A 20,852-nucleotide genomic window follows, 5' to 3' on the forward strand; every position below is an offset into this window, starting at 1 on the left:
TTAATAGGGCCAGTTTGTATGCTTAAAGCCTGAGACTGGCAGTTGGTCCAGGTGGCCCGAACACCTGCCATAGGATTCTAATTGCTTAACGGCTCTATTGTGATGTCATCAGCCCATGTTAAGTCTATGGGGAAATTTTGACTAGTTTTTAATTAATAGTTTAAAAAGTATAAAAGTTACAAAGCTGAAAAATACATAGCACCCATGTCCCAAGTAAGACCTACGTAACATAGTTTGAATGAAGCTTCTACGTTAAACGGTTGAAGCTGCATTAAATGCGTTAGAAGAAGAATAAGAACTAGAAAAGCATTTCCTGAAGGAAATACAGTGCATGAAAATGCAAAAAATATGATGTAAAATATCATACAGAGTAAAAACAAACTATATTGGTTGCTAGGTAGATGAGGTTTAATATAGTTGGAATGACTGAACAGTTAAATAGGTGGATAGTTTGTATAGTTAAATGATTTGCTTGGTAGATAAGGTTTAATATAGTTGGAATGACTGAACAGTTAAATAGGTGGATAATTTAAATGTTTAAATTATTTAGGTAGATAATTGACGATAACTGACAGTTGGAATGGCTCTAATGTTTGCTAGCAGTTATGCTAACTATGGTATCAAAGATAATATTGTTAACTAAGTTACTTAACTTAGTTAACTTAGCTAATGTTTTTATTTTTAGCAGTTATGCTAACTATGCTAACTAGCAAGCTAGCATGCTAACTATGCTAACCATGTTACTTAGCTAACTTAACTAATCATTTTTAGCAGTTTTGCTAAAAATGCTAACTAGCATGCTAATATGCTAGCATACTAACTATGCTAACCATGTTACTTAGCTAATCATTTTTAGAAGTTTTGCTAACTATGCTAACTAGCATGCTAACATGCTAGCATGCTAACTATGCTAACCCTGTTACTTAGCTAACTTAGCTAATCATTTTTAGCAGTTTTGCTAACTATGCTAACTAACATGCTAGCATGCTAACTATGCTAACCATGTTACTTAGCTAACTTAGCTAACTAGCTACAGTGGGTAGGAGTCATAGTTGATGACAAGCAGACAAACAGTTACAATGGCTGAACAGTTGAAAAGTTCAGTAGTTTAAAGGGTTAAATTGTTTAACAGTGAAATATTGTAGTGAGGACTTTTATTTTGAAACAGTTTTTGGCAGAGGAAGCAGTTGAATAGGGTGTGTAGTCTTAATAGGGCCAGTTTGTATGCTTAAAGCCTGAGATTGGCAGTTGATGCAGGTGGCCCGAACACCTGCCATAGGATTCTAATTGCTTAACGGCTCTATTGTGATGTCATCAGCCCATGTTAAGTCTATGGGGAAATTTTGACTAGTTTTTAATTAATAGTTTAAAAAGTATAAAAGTTACAAAGTTGAAAAATACAAAGCCCACATGTCCTAAGTAAGACCTACGCAACATAGTTTGAATGAAGTTTCTACGTTAAACGGTTTAAGCTGCATTAACTGCGTTAGAAGAAGAAGAATAAGAAGAAGAAGAAGAAGAAGAACTAGAAAAGCATTTCCTGAAGGAAATACAGTGCATGAAAATGCAAAAAATATGATGTAAAATATCATACAGAGTAAAAACAAACTATATTGGTTGCTAGGTAGATGAGGTTTAATATAGTTGGAATGACTGAACAGTTAAATAAGTGGATAGTTTAAATGGTTAAATTATTTAGGTAGATAGTTGACGATAACTGACACTTGGAATGGCTCTAATGTTTGCTAGCAGTTATGCTAACTATGTTAACAAAGATAATAATGTTAACCAAGTTACTATGCTAACTAGCATGCTAACAATATTAAAATATTAACTATGCTAACCATGTGAATCATTTTTAGTAGTCATGCTAACTATTTTAATTAGCATGCTAACATCACTAACATGAAAACTATGGTATATTGTTAAAACAGATGATGTGCTAATTGGCAACCAACATGATGAGATTTAATATAGTTCAAATGACTGAACTAGGTAGATGAGGTTTAATATAGTTGGAATGACTGAACTAGGTAGATGAGGTTTAATATAGTTGGAATGACTGAACAGTTAAATAGGTGGATAGTTTATATAGTTAAATGATTTGCTTGGTAGATAAGGTTTAATATAGTTGGACTATGCTAACTAGCATGCTACCAATGTTAAAATGTTAACTATGCTAACTATAATGTTAACCAAGTTTTTTTTGCTAAAAAGGTTAATTAGCATGTTAACATGCTAGCATGCTAACTATGCTAGCATGCTATTTATGTTACTTAGCTAACTTAGCTAATCATTTTAAGCAGTTTTGCTAAAAATGCTAACTAGCATGCTAGCATGCTAACTATGCTAACCATGCTACTTAGCTAACTTAGCTAACTAGCTACAGTGGGTAGGAGTCATAGTTGATGACAAGTAACAGTTACAATGGCTGAACAGTTAAAAAGTTCAGTAGTTTAAAGGGTTAAATTGTTTAACAGTAAAATATTATAGTGAAGACTTTTATTTTGAAACAGTTTTTGGCAGAGGAAGCAGTTGAACAGGATGTGTAGTCTTAATAGGGCCAGTTTGTATGCTTAAAGCCTGAGACTGGCAGTTGGTCCAGGTGGCCCGAACACCTGCCATAGGATTCTAATTGCTGTGATGTCATAAAGGGCAATGTTAAGTCAATGGGGAAATTTTGATAGTTTTTAATTAATAGTTTAAAAAGTATAAAAGTTACAAAGATGAAAAATACAAAGCCCACATGTCCTAATTAAGACCTACGCGTCAATGTTTGAATGAAGTTTCTACGTTAAACGGTTGAAGCTGCATTAGCTGCGTTAGAAGAAGAATAATAACTAGAAAAGCATTTCCTGAAGGAAATACAGTGCATGAAAATGCAAAAAATATGATGTCAAATATCATACAGAGTAAAAACAAACTATATTGGTTGCTAGGTAGATGAGGTTTAATATAGTTGGCATGACTGAACAGTTAAATAGGTGGATAGTTTATATAGGTAAATGATTTACTTGGTAGATAAGGTTTAATATAGTTGGAATGACTGAACAGTTAAATAAGTGGATCGTTTAAATGGTTAAATTATTTAGGTAGATAGTTGACGATAAATGACACTTGGAAGGGCTCTAATGTTTGCTAGCAGTTATGCTAACTATGTTAACAAAGATAATAATGTTAACCAAGTTACTATGCTAACTAGCATGCTAACAATGTTAAAATGCTAAGTATGCTAACCATGTGACTTAGCAAACTTAGCTAATCATTTTTAGCAGTTATGCTAACTATGCTAACTAACTTGTTAACTATGGTAACATGCTAACTATGCTACTTAGCTAATCATTTTTAGCAGTTTTGCTAAAAATGCTAACTAGCATGCTAGCATGCTAGCTATGCTAACCACGTTACTTAGCTGACTTAGCTAATTGTTTTTAGCAGTTTTGCTAAAAATGCTAACTAGCATGCTAGCATGCTAACATGCTAACTATGCTAACCATGTTACTTAGCTAACTTAGCTAATTGTTTTTAGCAGTTTTGCTAAAAATGCTAACTAGCATGCTAACATGCTAGCGCTAGCATGCTAACTATGCTAACCATGTTACTTAGCTGACTTAGCTAATCATTTTAAGCAGTTTTGCTAAAATTGCTAACATGCTAGCATGCTAACTATGCTAACCATATGACTTAGCTAATCATTTTAAGCAGTTTTGCTTAAAATGCTAACTAGCATGCTAACATGCTAGCATGCTAACTATGCTAACCATGTTACTTAGCTAACTTAGCTAACTAGCTACAGTGGGTAGGAGTCATAGTTGATGACAAGTAACAGTTACAATGGCTGAACAGTTAAAAAGTTCAGTAGTTTAAAGGGTTGAATTGTTTAACAGTGAAATATTGTAGTGAGGACTTTTATTTTGAAACAGTTATTGGCAGAGGAAGCAGTTGAACAGGATGTGTAGTCTTAATAGGGCCAGTTTGTATGCTTAAAGCCTGAGACTGGCAGTTGGTCCAGGTGGCCCGAACACCTGCCATAGGATTCTAATTGCTTAACGGCCGTATTGTGATGTCATAATCATAATGTTAAGTCAATGGGGAAATTTTGATAGTTTTTAATTAATAGTTTAAAAAGTATAAAAGTTACAAAGCTGAAAAATACATAGCACCCATGTCCTAAGTAAGACCTACGTAACATAGTTTGAATGAAGTTTCTACGTTAAACGGTTGAAGCTGCATTAAATGCGTTAGCGGAAGAATAAGAATAAGAAGCCTAGGAAGAACAGTACAGTGCATTTTCATGCACTGTAATAAGAAGAAGCCTAGGAAGAACAGTACAGTGCATTTTCATGCACTGTAATAAGAAGAAGCCTAGGAAGAACAGTACAGTGCATTTTCATGCACTGTAATAAGAACTAGAAAAGCATTTCCTGAAGGAAATACAGTGCATGAAAATGCAAAAATGCAAAGATGTGAAATTGAATTCAGATGTAAAGTAAGAGATTCAATTTATAATATAGTTCATGCACCACAATGAGGGAGTAAGAGAGAGAGAGAAATTTAGTTTTAACATCCAATGTCATTTTCCTTCATATGGTATCAAATGAGATCAGTAAAAAATATATGGATTGTTTGTTTAATTGATTAATGCAATATATAATTTTAAAGGTTATGATTTGTAGACAAACTTCTATTTCAAATTGTCAGCGTGTCAGCTAGTTGGGGTTGATTGGACAGCCCTTAAAAGATGGGGTTAGTTCAGTGCCTTTTGAGCCCGCCAGCATTGGTTGTGTGAGAGCCATGGATGGCTGTGTGTAGTGTGTACAGTATGTTTTATATTGGGTCTTGTCCTCAGCTGCTGTCATGCTGTGAGATCTTGACCTGCTCATTTTAAAGGTACTACAGTGGTAGTGTGTGCTGAGTGCCGCAACTACTCTCCCAGTGGGGAGATTGAGTGACTATGATGTAGCACATCCTGGCCTAGTGTGGCAAAAAAGCTCCTCGCGGGGAGTTTGTGTGGCCATTTTATAGCCTGGATGGCTTGTTTGTTTGTTTGTTGATTGTTACGGTATGTGTACATTGTCATGGGCCAAGCCTACAATTACCTTAGCTTTGTTATTGTCCGTTTGAACTTTTATTTTGATTTATCAATAAACCGGTCAATTAATTCATTTACTTCCTTGTTTGTGTTTTCTACTTACAAGGTTGGTAGTTTGGTAGGTCAAATGTTCCAAACAGTCTTCTTTTGCTTTATTCATTATTTGCTGACACGTTTTCATGCATTGTTGGTGTTTCTGGATTGAACTTTTAGTTCAAATCAGCAGAATTCTTCATTTTGGACTTCAGTAGATGTTTGTCCCACTACATTATCAACATGATTACATTAAATTGGTTGTTCATACAGTGTTCTATTAGCATACTGCATATTTACCATTATGTTGTATTGCACCTCTGGACTGTCATCTAGTTGGCAAGTTTCATTGCAATTAAATGCTATGCCGATTCTAAAAAAACAAGAATTGCCCTTAATAATGCTGAAAAGCAAAAGTTACTTTATTAGTTTCCCCAGGGAGAAATTTGACCTGGTCACCAGGAAAATTGCTGCAATAAATGCTAAACAGATACACAACCAGCACAAAAAAAGAAAAAGAAAAAAAAAAAACGTTAAAGGGAAAATGTTCAGTAAACATTTGGGCTACTCAAAATGTGCTGTGTAAATTGCCATCCTTCATGTATTCTTCTATTCTACCATATACGTTACAAACTTTCATAAACATCCATGCATTCAGTCTTACAAATACCTTAATTTATCCATTCATAAATATGCATATATTCAATCATAGATATGCATTAATTCCTGTATTCATAACCATACATACATTGTCAGTCATAAACATACATTCATTCATACATTCATTGACATACATTCACCGAAAGGGAGAAATGTGTGTTTATACCTATTATATTTGCACAAAGGAACCCTGTAATGTCTAACAATCAATCTTTAGTAGTGAGTCTGAGACACTCAAGAAGATATTTGCAAGTAAAAAGGCTTTATTGAGCTTGACTATCAATTAAAATTGTGACAGAATGTTTTGGTCAAAGAACAATCAATCTAGCAATCAATATTCAAATTTATTTTATTTTAGTTAACTCTGCATAATATACTTTGTGTAACTTGTTTAATGTTGATCTGTATTTGTCAGCTCCACTATAAAGGCACAACTCTTCCATGAATACCTCCTCTCCTTGTGCTTTTGACAACCTCACACACCGTAGTCTTCTCTTAATTGTAGTTTAAATTTTGTTTTAATGCTGTAGTTATAACTGCTGTTTAAAAGTTTAAATGTTACAATTCTTGAATGTTAATAGCTTAAATGTAATTATATTGTTGTAGTTATAGCTCTGTATCTTAAATGTTTAAATGCTTCAATGTTAATAGCTTAAATGTTATTCTATTGCTATAAGTCGCTTTGGACAAATGCATCTGCCAAATTAATGAATGTTATCATACTTCTTGACACACCATGCACATCGATATTTCATACATTGTGTCTAACCTAATTCTGAAGCTGATATAATGGATTGGAGGAATGTAAAATTAGCTGATGTATTTAAATTAATGAAGAATACAGAAAACAGGATCATGATAACTGTAATATGTTTGTAGAACACCTGAATGGGCACAGTGCTGAGGATCAGAGATGAAGATGTTATCCAACAACGTGTTCTTCTCAGTGGTGGAGGTAGTAATGAGATTTGTGAATCCTTTTGACTGGAACAACTCATAGATTGGCTTCATTCCATTGGTCAACATGTCCTCATTAAAATCCCCACAGACTATAACTGGACTATCAGCAATAACATGTAAAGACTCCAGTAGATGGCAGAGATTTGGCAAAAATAGATTTGTATTGTAATCCGGCGGTCTGTAAATCACTGCAATTAATAGTGGAACTGGAGCAACAACTTTCAATACCAGGAATTCGAGATCAGTCACACCCTGTATGTATGGAATGTGATGGGCTAGAACATGGCTTTTTACAAACATAGCAACTCCCCCACCATTTTTCTGTACAAAATGTGAAAGAGTAGTGTATGACACATGTCTATTGCGCTTATACATTTGATAGTTCTCCAACTGGATATTTTCTGGGACAAATGTGCCAAAAAGGTGTGTTTCAGTAAAGCACAAAATATCTGCGAGGCACAGTTCATGATGTCTCTTCACGTCATCGATGTGGGCTGACAGTCCTTCAGTGTTGTGATGGACCAGTGTTAAAGATGGTGATCTCAGAGTGGGGAGGCAGTGAAGAAGGGGCATGGTGTTTCCAAATTCAACTTTTTGCATACTGTCCACAGAAACCGTGACTTCTGGATCAGCATATATTTGGTTTTCATCAAAATCAACTATGCGTAGACCATGTAGTGAGGTCGTTCTGCTGAGAGCAACGTATGCCATACCAGGTTCAAATATGCGCTGCAACGAGACCACTGCAGAAACTGTCGTCATGCCTTGACATTTGTGTATGGTACAACCAAAGGCTAGAGTCATTGGAAATTGGTGACGAACCACTCCCTTTTTACTAAGAGGTTCCTCTACTCTTTCAATGTACACCAAATTGTCCGGTCCTTCTGGTCCTTTATTGCGATGTCTTTGCCCTGCATTGGGACTGTCCAATTCAACACCAAGCATTTTTACAAGTGATCTGCCATCTTGGTCGTGATAAACAATTTTACCAATCTTTCCAAATGAACCATTCACAAGTCCATCTTCTACATCTATGTTTCTCATGAGCATCACACGGGCACCGTTAGCAACTTGTAGTCTGTCTGGTAAATCCCCTTTACGTCCTTCAAAAGGTGCTCTCTGCCTTTCCATCCGACCAGTTTGTAGATCTTTCTTATAGTCATGTGCATCAATGTTGACCAGTTCAGAGTATAGAGCAGATATTGTGTTTGCATTGTGTTGGTTTACTTGTTTATTTGTAGCAAAAACATGCAGAATGTCTTTGGGACAGTCATCAGCTTGACATATGGCCTGGCCAAGTAGAGCTCTGTCTGCTTCAGATAATGCCTCTCCTTTGCGTTTCACCCTTATCCTGTTGAGCAGCTCAGCAAATGGCACATCATCTTTCTGGCGCATGATTTCTGTGAGAGTGACTACTTGGAATCGATCTTTCCAGATATCAAGAACATGATCCTCAAACACACAGAGAGGTTTGGCTTTACCAGGGGGACTTATCTGGTTGAAATCACCACAGGCCAGGATTGAGACTCCGCCAAAGGGTTTCTTGCTGCCTTTGATTTCTTGCAATCTCCAATTGACATATGCAAAGAGTGATTTTGATATCATGGACACTTCATCAATGACAATTATTTCAACATTGGACAAGGTTGCTCTCACTTCATCTAGACGGTTTCCAAGGCACTGATAAGGTGGTTTAAGGCTTCTTGGCAGTTTCAGGACAGAATGCAATGTCTTGCCAGATATGTTAAAAGCTGCTGTGCCGGTAAATGCTGTGAGAAGGACAGTGGGCATGGACATGTCTCTTTCCTCTGTGATGCGGGGTAACTTGCGGAGTATCTTTGATGCCTCTGAGTAGATGCATTTGATAAGGTGAGATTTGCCAGTTCCAGCTCCACCAGTGACAAAGTAAAAAAACTGATCGGCACTCTGTCCACACACTCGTCTCATGCACCACTTACGCACTGTATAGAATATAGATGCCTGCGTTTGATTTAGATTTTGATACATGTTACGGACTACAGTAGGGTCTATTTGAGGAGCCTCAAACATTGGTGCTGCACTTCCTCTGTCTGTGGTACTTGAGCTATATTCAGGAATGTCATCCCGTTCATTCATTTCGTCTGGATTTATTTCCTCACGCTCAGAAATGCACTCAAGCCGAAGAAGCTCTGTCTCAGGTGCAAGTGTTGTCCATGCATCCTCCATAGGTCCATTTTCTTCTATGTTCTCAATAGCTTTCTCTATTGCATCACTGTTCTTTTCAAATTGTGACCTGTTCTCCTTGACAACAGAAACTACTCTCTCATTATAGTCTCTTCCAGGAAGACGTATAGAACCTGATGTGTAAAATGACTCATATGTTGGAAAACCTCTGGGTTTCAGCTGTGAATCTGAACGATAAGGGAGGTACAGTTTGAGCAATGTGCCATAGAATTTCTCTGGAGCTTTTTGCTCAGAAAATCGGGCGTATCTGATAATGGCAGGCTTTCCTTTCGTTCGCTTCTGAATGAAGCCCATTTCATTTTGAAGTGGCAAAACCTTTTTTCCTTCTTTCTGCCTTCCATACACAACTCTATAAGTGGAAGCAAACTCTGCCATAAACATTGTCGCAAACTCTGGTGTATCTGGTCTGTTTTTGTATTTATCTGCCATTCCGGACATCCAAACATTCTCTGAATCAGGGATTCTGTCATTCAGGTACCTTAAAGGGACGCTCATTTTCAAAGCATTGTCATCAGTGGGTATAAATATCACGTTTCGAGAGCAAGACTTCAGTTTCAAGCTACAGACTCGTGCAACAGCCTCTTGAACACTAACCTCTCTGTTTTTGGAGTATGCTTGCATGATTTGTTTCATTTCCTCACAGTCAGAGGTATTTGATTGAGAAGCATCAGAGACAACTCTTTTCAAATACTCACTCATCTCATGTTCAGCTTTGGAAATGTATGACAAGATGTACATCAGACAGGAATAAGGGTTCAGGATGAACTGAATATCAATGTTTGCATTCCAGGCCCTTAACAAATGTTCATTATAGCCATTAATCCAGCAGTCCTTTGGTTGACGTTTCATTACTAGCACACTGGACGTTGTTAATGAACTGACACAGTTTAGGTATTCCTCATAGCCTAAGTTGCATTGGGCAAGTAGCTGTGGGATGCTTTCAAATGATGTTGTTGGATTATTCAGCAATTCCCATAAAGGCCTCAGCTTAGTTTTGGCGTCTTCAGGAGACATGGAAGAGCGGTCATGATCAGATTCATCGTCAGATTCGTCCATGAGCTCTGCTGGCATTGGGCGTGTTATAAATGTGCTCTCGACAGGCTGTTTCGGAAATCCAAACCGACAGTGCTTATTTCCTTTCTTACATGACTTGGAGTGCCTTTTGCTGTGGGTTTGCACCTCTGTCACTATTTTGAAAAGCTCAGGGTCTGTATTTGGGTCAGGCAGCTGACATGTTATGTGCTTGTCCACAAATTCACACACTTTCTCATCTGGGTCCTCCTCAAATACAGGTGCGTTGTTACACCAAACCAACATATGTATATGAGGCGAACCTCTAGCTTGATACTCCACTCGAAAAAAGTAGTCAATGACCTCACCGATGGGCTGTGCTGGTGACAAAAGTAGGTGTCTGAGAAGTGCATCAACACGCTTGTCAAACATGCGCATGGTGGTGACAGGGTTGCTACGTAGAATCTCACATTTTGATGCCCAGTCGAGCTCAGAAAAGTCAACCTGCTCTCCTTGCTGTGCCTTTATTGTTTGTATGACCTCTGGCCATCTCATTTCGGCAGCACTAAATGTACAGAAGAATGTTGGGGTACCCAGCTGGCGAAGCATTGCAAAGAGGTCTCTGAGGGTTTTTTCCCAGTAGGCAGGTGTTCCTCTCAAAGGCTGCATGAATCGAGTGGCATCTCTGTTGTGTACCAGTTTTTCCACTTCACGTTTGTCTTGTAGCATTCTTGCAGTGATTTTGCGTCCATCTCTGGTCATAGGTTTTCCTTTACGCAGTTGAATAGACATAGAAGACTTTGCCAAATGCATTTCTGTGATAAATTGTGCGAAAAAAATATAATTGGAGTCGAGAGCAAATCGATTGTCAACACAAAAGAGACGTGCATTGAAATATCTGCTTGGCGATAATTTCATTGGTCTTTGTGTTTCATCCAAAGTGTTCATTCCAGTGGGAAACTGCACAGGGAAAGCCATTGCCTCTAGTTTAGGAACTCTGAAAAAACTCACTGGTCTGTTTCCTTCAGCTGGTGCCACAGTGAATATACCTTCACCAAATGTTATCATTTCCTGTGCAATATCAGCTGGCTGTAAGCATGAATCTATAGAGCATCCACCATTTTGCTGACTTGTGTCCTGCTCAGTGTCAAGTGAATCTTGGTTATCATGTAACTCATGGGTTTCATTATTAGGCTGATTGTCTTCACTATTTATTTCTGAATGTCCTGGGTCAGTAATGTCAAACTCATCCACTGCATCAGTCTCCATTAGATCAACCTCCCCTGCAGCACTGACATCGTTTTCATTTGCCAAGCTATTTATTCCATCCCCAAAAGCTTGTGTTTCATTAGTTATGGTTATGTCCTTGTACTCTGAATGCATCTCTTTCAGTTTTGATAAGGCACGTAATACTTTGGTCATGTCTACAGTTTGGAACTGGTAATGCCCTGTATAGTTCATTCTTCTTTTCAACTTCACTTTCAAAAGCTGTGACTGGCTGCTGGGTCTAGGCAAAGCATTGACTGTTGCCTCAATCTCTGAAGCTACACAGACAATTCCACCATGTATTAATTTCTGCTGGCCTTTAGGAAGACTAATTATTTTTGCAAATGGTATGTACCGTGCTATGATGTGCCTTTCAAGTATATTAAGATTACTGAGCTCTGGAGGAATTGGTGATAGCTCTAACATATTGTTTACAGCAATGGCCGGCATTTTCCCCATCTTCAAGTTTTCATCACAGCTGTAACAAATCCACTCTGTTTTTTCATCTGGTGCACAACATGATTCAAGTGCACTGCACTGCTCGCTGCATGTATGTACATATTTGCCTGTTAAGCATTGATCAACCATGGCTCGATTCTTTTTATAACATTCATGATTGCACTCTTTTACCTGATTATAAAACAAAGCTCTGTGACACACTGTGCAAACAAAAGTAGGGCCGTTCTGTACATCCATTCGAAAAGATGCAATGGCATCATGCAAAATGGTGCTTTCTGTTGGTGTTGACTGTTGTTCAACCTCATGCTCTGATTGATGTCCAGACAGGCGTGTAAGATTCCGATATTTACGCTGTATATGTAAAGCACAACGCATTTTGTGAATAATTCTCTGAAAACTGTTATTTATGCCCACACCTGCATTCTTCTTTTTTTGTAGAGAACGATAATGCCTGAATAAAGGGTCATTTCTGTATCTGTCAGTGAAGGTTTCCTTTTTTTTCTGCCTGTATGTTGGATCATTTGCATAGTGATGTTTTATGGTCAACTTCTTTCTTGAACGATAGGTTGGATTATTTGCATAGTGATGTTTCATGGTCAACTTCTGTCTTGAACGATAGGTTGGATTATTTGCATAGTGATGTTTTATGGTCAACTTCTTTCTTGAACGATAGGTTGGATCATTTGCATAGTGCACAGGAAATTTGCCTGAGTAAAATTTACTCAAATTGAATAAAATTTTACTCTGCGTCAGATAACATTTGGTCCCTCTCTAAAAAGAGTAAAAGTTACTCTTTTGGTAGAGCTGTTTTTCTAGAGTCAATTCTCCTCAATTTAGAGTTAATATTTTACTCTTTGTGGTGCCATTTGATTCAACTCAGAGTGTCTTAAAATTAACTCTTGTGCCATTTTACTCAGTTCAGAGCTGTAATCAACAATATTGTGAGAAACCGTAAATTTACTCTGCCAAATTTTCCTCACCTTTAGAGATGTTTTATGATCAATTAAGAGTCAAAACTAACTCTAACCAGAGTGATTTTTCAGAATTTTACAATCTGAAAAAATAATGAATAATAGCTAACAGACTTTACTAAATAAAAATCAACAAACTGTATGCCCATGTCTCAGTTTATTTCTCAGGCATTTGTTTTCTTTTTACAATTCAATCATTTATGACTTGGAGAAAAAGAAAATAGTATAAAAATATAAAAAGCACATTATATACATTATAAAACTCCACAGTACAATATCTTTGAAAAGTAGTGAAGGACAAAGAACAGAGGAGCAGAGCAATTACATGAAACAATAAGGCACAATAAACAAATCAGAATTACAATCATAGGACGTCAGTATATCAAAAATCTTGTGGTACAAAAGAGTCTGAACATCCAAGACAAATGGTGCCTCAGTAGTATGCGAGACCTTGAAAGCATGGGTATGTTCATCTAAACAATGTGTTTTCAGAGCAACTGTTACCAAAAGAACTTGCTCATCTTTAATAACAACATTCTGAATTACATGGAACACTGGCATCTCATTATCAGTCCTCACACACACAGCCAACCCAGGCCTGAACACAGCTCCATTGCGTTTAGCCCATTTAACTTTTAAAACCTTAGTCCTAACAGGCACTTCAAACTTTTCAGCCACCTCGACACCAACCTCCATTTCATTCAAGGAGACCATTTTGCCAGGACCCATTTTCAACTCATTTGGATCCAACGACTGCCACAAATAAGCCATCTGGCACTGGTGTTTTTTTGCTAAAGTTTTAGTTATGTTCTTAAAGCTTTTCAGCTGCTTCTTAAAAATATTATGTTTGGCCTCATAGCGCATGCACCATGTATGTAACAGAGGTCCAATTTTCCGACTACATTGTGGATAATGCACCATAAAATGATGCTTTGGCAATAATCTCTTATTGGGAAACAAATGCTTGAACAAACCATGGTGCTCTGAAATCAGATGCTTCAGATAAAAGGTCATGCCAAGGGATACAACCGAGGAAAACACTATGCTGACAATCTGAAGCAATAAAATGAATAAGTACCAGTGCTGATCATTAGGATGCACAAGATCTCCAAACATAATTGGCAGATGACGCAACAAACACCAGCTCTGAATGGCATTTAAGCCCAAGTCATTGGAGCTGTCTACCATTTTTAGGCCAGGTGGTTTGTTGTTTTGCTCCATGAAACCATAGTTGAAACTCTGAATTCTCCTGTGTACTTCTGCTGATGTGGTGTAATTTTCAATTAGATGCTGAAAAAGTAATTTCATCTCGTACTGTGCAACGCCCTCCAGTATGTCGTGCATTATATCAACTGAAAAGTTGGTACTGGTGTGAAAATATTGCAACAAATTCAAAGGGCAAGACTTTTTAACTCCCATCACATAAGGTAAACTGGGGTTGATCTGCATTTCCTGGCAGTGCTCAGCATGAAGCTGTTTAGTTCGAACAGATATCTTTGGACTATCTTCACTGAACACTGTCTGAAAGTCCTCCTTCTCTAGTAAGCAAAAGCGGCAACAGTACCTAGCACTAAATGATTCCACAAAACCGAATAAAGAATGAAGACCAAGGTTGTCACCAGTCACTTGTATAATGCTTCCATAGACTGTGTGATCAAATAGAGAAAGCTGAATTCCACTTGTTTCAAGTGTTGAGATATCCTGGACAAGGGGTGCTAGTATTTTACCAAACCCGTATGTTTTGATATCTTGTGCATGAAATAAAGACACCAAATGGATATTCTGTAAACTTGAATTGTACTTGGGAGACACATTTCTGAGGGTAAAATAGATGGCTCCAACTTTATGGATACCTCGTTTTGATCCAATGGGGTTAGCACATTCAAACTCATCAAAAAAAAGCTGTATCTGTACAGTGTGCTCTTGTTTGGAGAAGAGTTCATGATTCTTGAAGAACTCTCCATCCTGTATGTCATACAGGAAGTTCTCTCTTTGTTTAGGGTCTCTGGTTATCATATCTTTCATATTAGGGTGCTGGTAAATAGACTTAAGTGTCTCAAGAATTGGTATATATACAAATTTATCTTTGACAATAGATTGGCCAAAAGTTCCAGTTGTTCTGTTAAAACGTGTTGCAAAACGTGTACCTAGAACATATTCAACTGGATCAATCTTCCCCCATTTCTCAGAAAAGTAAATGGTTCTCTTACTCTCAGTGTTTAATGGAAGAAAAGGATAAAATGTATTCTCAAAACACTGATCAATTTGAGACTCAACAACGCTTTTTATGGGCTCCTCTAAGACAAGACTACTTTTCAAATTTTCATGCTTTAGATGATCAAGGTCTCTAATCACTTCTTGTACAGTACTAACAACAAAATTAATAGTTTTCTCTGAATTGCCAACAAGTTTAAGTTCTGCCACCAGCTTAGCACAACTGTTGACTATGTGTCTTTCTAGTAGTACAGACTCGGAAGGTACACTCTGATCTGGCAACTCTGGCATGTCTGCCTCCCCTAACGAAATGGAGTTTGTGGAGGTGGAACATTCCCCATCATCAGCACAAAAGTTGTCATTTGCATAACATTTACTAAGATGCTTTCTTAAACCTGAAAAACTGTGGTACACATGAGAACAGCCTCTATGGGCACATTTTAACTTGAGGCCTTTACCCGAACAAAGTCCATGAACAAGTTTAAAGTGTTTTATAAGTCCATTGGCATTAGCATGCCTCTTTTGACAAATGAAACAAATCATATTGCTTAATGGAGCATTCTTGCTCTTAGCTCAGCCACCCTAGGATTGACTTTGGTCATTTCAACATCTATGTCATAGAGGGTTGTTTGCAAAAAAGTGAACACATTAGTGAGCTCCTGACAATAGGTGGTACCAAAAACATAATGAGCCTTAAAAAGCTCATCGACTGCAGCCAGTGAATTAGAAGACTTGCATGGCAAGGCCTGTTTGTCAACAACAATGAAGTAAGACTGGATCCTACTTTTCTTCGGTCCGGCTGCAAGTAGATATGGCTGGACACTCTGTGTGATGCCCTCCAAATGTCCCTGTATGCTGACACCAGTCTGTGAAAGAAAAGGAAAAAAAAAAACAGTCAACCCAAATGTGACCTAATGTCAGCAGGCAACCTGAATAAGGAGTGAGGATTTCTACCACGAACTAACTTACCAGTTTTGTGTGACAAAATAGCCGTGCTTTAAATGAGGTAAATGACCTGGAAACTATTACAAACATTTCCAATGACATGAAAGCATTACACGTTGGAATACAAATCAAATCTTTGTTACAGGAAGGAAATCTTTTTTTTCCAGGAAGCAAGGAAATGAAGAGTACAATGTTCAAAAACTTCAAAAGGACTTAAGCATCATTAAACGTAAGTGTTTAGTCTGTGCTATAGCTTCACCTTGATGAATTTCACTAGGCAATCACAGGCTTGTCGAGCCGAAATCTTCCCTGGTCTTTTGCGCCCTTGACTCGAAGGTGGTAGAAGGTGGACCAGCAAGAGAATGGAAGACATGTCACTGTCCCAACCTGGAGAAATAGAAAACAAAATGAACTGGTCTAAGACCCCAGTAATCTCCTTTGCCTACATTTACGGTTAAGGAATAGCATTTTCAAACAAACTTTAGCCACTCACCACTAACACATTGATTTAGGTTCCTCATTTGTCTACAATTCCGGTAATGACTTTTATGTGAAATGTCTTTCGGCATAGCCATTATAGTTACCTTCTTCAATTTCAGTAGCTACAGCATTCTGGACGAGGTCTTGGAGCTCCCCAGTCTGTGTCAGGCCACGACTCTGTGCAATGACCTTTGGTTTTATGTTGGTGGACCATTTCTCCAACAGCTTTGCAGAAGTTGAGTCACCAAAAAGTAGTGTAAAATCCTGCTCAATCTACAAAAAAGACAGAATAGAAACAAGTTATGGATTACTGCAAAGATACAGCACTGAATTTAAAATTTGTATGTCTACTGTAAGACTCACCAGGCCAGGTATGTCCATGAATCGTGGGAACATGGTTAGAATATCAGATGACTTGTCAGGATCATGCAAAATCTTCTGACGATAGACCAGGGTAAACCTCATCTTTTCCTTCACCACGGATTCATCAGCTGTGTGCTTCATCAGAGCTATTGCTTCCTGACACTGGCGTTCATCACTCAACCAGTTATCTTCTTTGTAAGGATCTCTGTCCACGGTTGGCCCGCCTGAAATCACAAAAAATATGAAGCAACAGTGCTTTGGTACTGTTCTTTCCAGAGAACAGTGTACTCACAAAACTACAAGTGGGTTGGATAAAACATGAAAATCATGTGTATGCAGTCATTTAAACCTTGCTTTGCTCTATGAAATATATTAACCGAATAGAAAAATCATAAAACAATACACCACAATCACAATATGACTTGATAGAATTTTGACTAGTCTCACATGGATTAATCTTCCTCTAAATGAGTGTAACAAGAATATAATATACAACAAGCTAAGCGTTCTTTTGAAACCACAACAAAATGTTTAAAACAAGGCCGGAACACAAGTTAATAAAAGCAATAAGCAACATCAAATAAGGCACCTGTTTGTGATTGTCGTGGGCGCTTAAGTCATCCATCTGATGCTTCTTTCTGCAGCGTTTTAATTCTCCATGCCAAATAGCCACTTCCATCTTCTGCATTGTAATAATGCTCCTATGATTACCATAACAAATGGACAAAGGGTAGTTACACACTGCAAATGCCATATTGGTTAAGCTTTATAGAGTCAAGGGGGGAAAAAATGAAAAAAGATGACAATTACATAACCAAGCTTGCTCCTGGGGTCGGCCAAATAGGGGAAGAGGGAGACGATCCCCTTTGCGTAGTCTTCCTTCAAACGCCGAGGTGGGCTTGTTCTACACACACACACACTAGAACCCAGAGCATCATAACCATCGGTTTACAAATCACTGTACTACCTACTTACCCATGTTCATTTGTCATATGAGCAACCAAGATCTTCACCATGTCACGTCTTCTGCTATCTGACAAACACTTCGTTCGAGCATATTCATTCATGATCTTGTCACCTCCTGGGCTTCCTTTTAAGATGTTTTCGACCATCTAGGCATAATGTCCAATATTAAGAAGATGCAAGAGATTGACAAATGACAATGAATTACAAAACCCAAATGTCTTCGCTATTGTAAGGACCTGTAGATGCAATTCAAAAGCAAGACTGATGAACTTTACTTGGGCATGACAACGTTCCTCCATTCGTTTTTCTTCACTTGGACTTCTGGTCAATATCACAGTGTCATCAGACCCAGAAGTTGTCTCAGCACCAGCAAGGGAGTCTGAACTAAAAGAATCTGTGATACAGAATCAAGTCAATGGTCTTACATTTAAATACCATGTTAGCAGCATGCTACCAAACGACTATCAATAGACAGATAACAATGGTAAGTATAAAATGAAAAAGGAACACAAAAAGGCACATTTACCTTCAAAAGTTGTCTCTGACATAACAATTTCCAGGACACCAACATCTGGCTGCATCATCAAATATTCAAATGCTTCCTGATCAACCTCTGTCTTTGAGTCATCAAAGACTTTAAAATCCATTGTAGGAAGGTCAAATTTCCTGGCAACTTAAGGCAGACAAATCGTTTGAAACATGACATAACCACAGCCATATTTTGTGTCCATATATTTTGTAAATATGAATGTGATTATTACAAATATTAAGTTCTCACCACATTCCAAAAATGCTTCAAATGTAAATGTTGTTGGAGAAAAAACATATTTCTTGTGGTCTTTGAACTTCACTTTAACAACATTGCGGTTTTCCATCCTGGGGGGGGGAAATAAAAGGATCAACACTCTTAGACAAAATGCTGCAGTCATTAATGCAAAAAGTAACTTTTAATTGTGGCTTTCTTAAAATATGGTGCTCTCTTCTGGATGGTCATCCAGAACATCGGAGTGGGTTAAGGGAATAGCGCCACGTTAACTTCACTCTATTCAGAGTCAAGTACATGCGGTGCCCAGTACAAAGCACGTTAGCATGCCTGAAAAAAGCTCATGCCTTCTGCTGTCAATTGGCGTCCTTGCAACATAAAGCCAACCAATATTATTATAAGTAAAAAAGTATATTTTGAACATTAATGTGATTATGGGCCTATGTACTATGGCCTTTCCTCATCAACTACATCACAGTTGGTTACGGTAGCGCACCACTTCACTCTATTTAGAGTCACTTACATGTGGTGTCCAAAACATGGCAAATATGGGAGCTAACGTTACCTAGCTCTTGACCACGGTTATTTGACGTTCATGTGCCGTTCAACAATCCTACACCTTTCTCTAGAGAGACTAAATATAGTTATCTTATCCACTACACCTGCCACACTGACGAGCAGATCATTCCGGAAGAAATATGTAACGTTAACTTAGCTGCTAGCAGGAACATCACCCAATGCTAAGCTACGTTTGCTATAACTAAAACAGCCATATTGCTTAGTTAGCTAGTCTTAAAGCAATTAAAGCCTCACAAAGTATCTATGAATGAACGAGTATGAGGAATTTCTTTTTGATGACATTTCTATATGATGAATTTTCTACGTTAACACTTAAGTTATTCCTGTTCAGCACAAAATGTAAACCACAGTTACCTTAATGGTAGACTTGTGTCTATGTTAAAACGAGAATCACTGGGGCAACAAGGAAAGTCTATGCGAATTTGTATAAACACCAAACACATAATATGAAAGTGAAAACTGAGAGATTGGAAGACTACTTACTTTATAACGTCTTGCAAAATCGTCTTTTCCAAATCCACTTCAACTGCAGTGATGATGAACAGTATGGCGGACAAACGAAACTTAACTTCTTTGACAAGCCCCGCCTATTGATCAGTTACTCTGTGACTTTGCTCTTTCTCTTACTCAAAATGTTACTCTCCAAACTCATTATAGAGCCAAATGTACTCTCTTTGAGGAAAATGGTCTTAACTCTGGAAAAAATGCTCAGTCATTTTTCCTGTGTGATGTTTCATGGTCAACTTCTGTCTTGAACGATAGGTCGGATCATTTGCATAGTGATGTTTTATGGTCAACTTCTTTCTTGAACAATAGGTTGGATCATTTGCATAATGTTTCTTCATGTAAGCCTGTTTCCTCAATCTAAAACTCTCATTCATGTAACGGTCTCTGAGGTACGATTTCTTATTGTCTTGAATACAGTGTGCATACCTCTTTTTTTCATATTCAATTTTTTTCATTCTATTCTGTTCATAATATTTTCGCTGTCTGATTCTGTTGTTCTCACTGCAGGATATATCCTTTTGTGCTTTGGCAGCTTTTCTGCGCCTGCGATCCTTACTATGTTTGGTAGTAGGCCTAAGTGAATTCTCAGAAATGGCTGCTGGGAACTCTGCAGTCTGAGCAGGTTGCACATTGTCAGTGTGGCTTCCTTGTTCATTATTACACTCAGATGTAAATAACACTGGCATTAACTCATAAATCCATGCATCAGATGATTCAAGTAATGTCCAGAATGCAAGCAGATGATCAATCACGTCACTCAAGCTGACAAAGGTCAACATCACAGCAGTGCCATTGTTTGCTGGAAATCCATGAGGTGTTCTTGAATGTGGATCAAAAACTCCATATTTATCATCATCTCTAAACAAAGCTATTGTTGAGCTACCTACAGTTAGCAGTGCAAACTTTACATCATTTGACAAACAATGCAGTCTTTCAGAGAGCTGTAGGAAGTCCACACCATCAGGTCCATCTTGCCTTAGATAACCAAACCGTGACGGGCACTTTTCAATATGATACATCTGTCCATAGATCTCAACACTATCAGGTAATTCATCAAGAGCCAAGTGGTCGGGTGCTTCCTTGCCTCTCGCGCTCAACCTTACCAGTGCTTCACTGTACATCAAGTTACCTTTTTGCAAAACGTAGTCAAGATCATCACTGTTGAGCTCAGTTCTGTAATGGAGAGTTGCCAGAAATACCAGGGAATTGCAGGTGCACTGCTTGTTACTGTTATTCCCATACCTTACATCACGTTGGCTATGAGTTGCTTGAACACATGTGATGGCTCTCTGCTCCATGTTCATGCGGAAAACACTAGTTACCTCATTTACATGTTCTCTCTCATTCAAGTCACTCTGGT

At 37.9% G+C, this 20,852-nt stretch overlaps 1 protein-coding gene across 6 annotated transcripts; it reads right to left on the bottom strand.

Moving 5' to 3' along the window:
• Window positions 1-12,813: 12,813 nt before the first annotated feature.
• On the bottom strand, window positions 12,814-19,706 carry LOC121685002. 6 transcript variants are annotated; one of them, XM_042065222.1, is made up of 10 exons: window positions 19,469-19,706; window positions 18,422-18,519; window positions 18,170-18,316; window positions 17,919-18,037; window positions 17,488-17,789; window positions 17,267-17,378; window positions 16,678-16,901; window positions 16,419-16,587; window positions 16,094-16,221; window positions 12,814-15,755 (listed from the first exon to the last, which is right to left on the bottom strand). In XM_042065222.1, the coding sequence occupies exon 10, from the start codon at window positions 15,430-15,432 to the stop codon at window positions 12,997-12,999; it is 2,436 nt and encodes an 811-aa protein (XP_041921156.1). In that variant the 5' UTR covers window positions 15,433-15,755; window positions 16,094-16,221; window positions 16,419-16,587; window positions 16,678-16,901; window positions 17,267-17,378; window positions 17,488-17,789; window positions 17,919-18,037; window positions 18,170-18,316; window positions 18,422-18,519; window positions 19,469-19,706; the 3' UTR covers window positions 12,814-12,996. The 6 variants fall into 5 exon arrangements, with proteins under 6 accessions (XP_041921156.1, XP_041921155.1, XP_041921153.1 ...); XM_042065221.1 differs by having other exon boundaries at window positions 19,340-19,706; XM_042065219.1 differs by lacking the exon at window positions 19,469-19,706 and having other exon boundaries at window positions 17,488-17,581; window positions 17,653-17,789; window positions 18,422-19,051.
• Window positions 19,707-20,852: the final 1,146 nt, after the last annotated feature.

Source organism: Alosa sapidissima, chromosome 16 (genome assembly GCF_018492685.1).
Source record: "Alosa sapidissima isolate fAloSap1 chromosome 16, fAloSap1.pri, whole genome shotgun sequence".
NCBI classification, from domain to species: Eukaryota; Metazoa; Chordata; class Actinopteri; order Clupeiformes; family Clupeidae; genus Alosa; species Alosa sapidissima.

What these genes read in the sequence shown, in the direction of transcription:
- LOC121685002 (XM_042065222.1), bottom strand. Translation starts at nt 15,432, where the DNA reads ATGATTTGTTTCATTTGTCAAAAGAGGCATGCTAATGCCAATGGACTT.